At 27.1% G+C, this 3,003-nt stretch overlaps 1 protein-coding gene across 1 annotated transcript in view; it reads left to right on the plus strand.

The window, feature by feature from the left end:
* The first annotated feature begins 737 nt into the window (after positions 1-737).
* The window catches only part of LOC115241464 (aminopeptidase N-like), a 4,193-nt gene continuing 1,927 nt past the window's right edge, over positions 738-3,003 (plus strand). Inside the window, exons 1-3 of the mRNA XM_029817229.1 lie at positions 738-1,054; positions 1,495-1,678; positions 2,179-2,308. Coding sequence (XP_029673089.1) covers positions 765-1,054; positions 1,495-1,678; positions 2,179-2,308 — 604 coding nt within the window. The 5' untranslated portion in view covers positions 738-764. The remainder of the gene's footprint in view (positions 1,055-1,494; positions 1,679-2,178; positions 2,309-3,003) is intronic.

Consider the following 3,003-nt stretch of genomic DNA (forward strand, 5'->3'; position numbering starts at 1 on the left):
TATCGCAAGAAAAATAATGAGATTAGGATAATCTACCACATATTTATTTTTTTTTATATATAATACATTAATATTATTATAATATCTATATAGTAAATTATCACAAACAAAAATGTTATTACACATTGAATAATTTTAATATAAAAAAACATTTTTTAATCGTCGTGCATAGTGTATTAAACAGTATATAATATAATAATAATATAATAAAAGATATGTGAAACTATTCTTTGCATACTATGAAATAAATTCTCTAGTTTCTGATAATATTTTTATACTTGTAAAACACAATTTATCTTTATGTAATTTCTGCTCTTAAAATATGATAGGTGGTCGCCTGCAATGCATTTCAAGATATCTTACGCATAACAAATATTTCCATGCTGGGATGATCCAACATTTAAAACCACCTTTAACATTTCTATAATGCACTATAAAGATTACATGGTTTCGTCGAATATGCCAGGACGAGAAGAAGAAGCAGATGAAAACGGCATGGTATGGACACATTTTGATGATGAATTGATGATGTCACAATACAATGTAGACAACACAATTTATTTGATTATTTGTATGCACAAAGTATCATAGCAGGTATCACGCTGTTTTTAAAACGCGAATGGGAAGATGTAAAGGTGATTTCGAAAGTAGATAATATCGCAATTCCGAATTACGAAGATGACATGATAAATTTGGGACTTATTTTTTATAGGTAAATATATGCGAATATGCCAGGACGAGAAGAAGAAGCAGATGAAAACGGCATGGTATGGACACATTTTGATACCACTTCTCCAATGCCGATTTATCTGGTTGCGGCAGTTATGGCTAATAAATCAGAATTTTCTAAACTGAAAGCTGGAATTGATGATGTCACAATACAATGTAGACAACACAATTTATTTGATTATTTGTATGCACAAAGTATCATAGCAGGTATCACGCTGTTTTTAAAACGCGAATGGGAAGATGTAAAGGTGATTTCGAAAGTAGATAATATCGCAATTCCGAATTACGAAGATGACATGATAAATTTGGGACTTATTTTTTATAGGTAAATATATGAGTAAAGGAATAATATAAAGAGATGACTTAATTTATTAAAAAATAGACAATTATTATTTGTATAGTTAATGTTAATATAAAGCAAAATCTATAAAATGTTGTGATATCTGAGTTTGTTCAATTAAAAACATATATTTTTATTGAAAATCAAGTATATCTTAGAAATTAGAAATATTTATACACTAATGTTGCAATAAATAATAGTAACATACGCAAAACTTAATTGTTAGAAAAATGACTTGAGTGTGCGTTGGAAATGTTTTGATCGAATAAAATGTTCCGGAAAAAATTCGGTTTATATTTGACATCCCCTTGTATATGAAAGAGGTAACTTTACATAAAGAGAAAATCTCATTAAACACATTAAATAGGCCTTACACATAGACACACAATACAATTAACTGGACATTATTTAAAAATAATTTTTAGAGCATCAGATATTATATATGATGAAGATAGAGACCCACCTGGAAGCAAAGTCAAAGTGGCGCGCTTAATAGGATATAAAGCAGCACAAGAATGGTTTCATAATGTATTTAAATCATCTTGGTGTTCTATCCCGTGGTTGCACAAAGCTTTTATTACATTCATGGGAGCATATGCTGTCGATAAGGTCATTTTTATATCTTTAAGATTGTTAGTCAGTACGTTAAATACTTGTTGACGTATGGCAACAAGTATTTGCAAAATATTTTTAGTATCTCTAAACTCTTTTTATTTCATGAAACTAGAATATTGATTGCATACACTCGATATTCTTATATTTTTATAAAATTTGAAATATAAGATAATTATGAGCGAAAGCTGGCAGTTACATTATGTAGACTTAAATTGAAGTAATATAGAAATAAAATCTGTAATAAAACAGAAATTTTTCTGAATGTTTTTAAGAGAATAATTATTGTAATATTAAATAATACACATTACTTTAGCAATATCTTATTATGGTTTCAAAAGAGATATTTCTTTTATCATCAAGACACACACACACACACACACAACACACACACACACACACACACACACACACACACACACACACACACGATCTATATGTATCGTAAATGCGAAGTTTTTCTGCAAATTTATATCACATTAAAATTTTCTTTCCAGGATTTTCCAGAGACTCGGATGATGGATTTGTACGTCGTCCAAATTCAACATGAAATTTTGCATTTGGATGTTGATTTTCAGTCTTATACGTCACAAGCCGCCTTCTCTGAAGTAATCTCTTACCTCAAAGGTATGATAATGAAAATATAATTAAGAATTGTCAGTGTAAATCGTTTTTAAACATAAGTGATATATAAAAAACTTATTTTTCTTGATATTTTAATTAATTGATTAATATTAAATATTGTACTATAAAAAATATATATACACATATACTTATGTATGTATATACTTAAATATATAGGATGGCTCATACATAACTGTTAATAGTTATTAATATCTCATGCTATCAATTTTAATCGCTCTGGTCTTAAACTTCATAGATGTCAGCGGCCTTTAAATCTATGTCAAGATTGATTTTCCTCCGATCCCTTTAAAGTAAAGAATAAAGCCAGGATCAGATTTGAAGTTCTAAATGGTTCTCTATATAAAATTAGTTCTTTCCATAATCTACATTAGCAAACGAATAACTTTTTTCTAAAATATTTTTTCTTAAAATCATTTCTTTAAAAGTTATGAACCCTTAAACTTCGAAATTTAGTGACCTAATTAAATAAGGATTGACTGAAAATGAAATTAAAACGCAGAGTAATATAATAAAATTCAATTTATTAAAATTAAATGCTCAAAATGTTCAACATCAAAATCATTATTATTCTCATATTCAATATTTTTAGTACAGCTATTTATATTTTATAACATACAATTATAATTTAAACTTACTTTTTTATTATAATTTTTTATTATAATTTTTTATAAATATTA

The sequence above is a fragment of the Formica exsecta genome, unplaced genomic scaffold (genome assembly GCF_003651465.1).
Source record: "Formica exsecta isolate Colony F162 unplaced genomic scaffold, ASM365146v1 scaffold49, whole genome shotgun sequence".
Taxonomy (NCBI): domain Eukaryota; kingdom Metazoa; phylum Arthropoda; class Insecta; order Hymenoptera; family Formicidae; genus Formica; species Formica exsecta.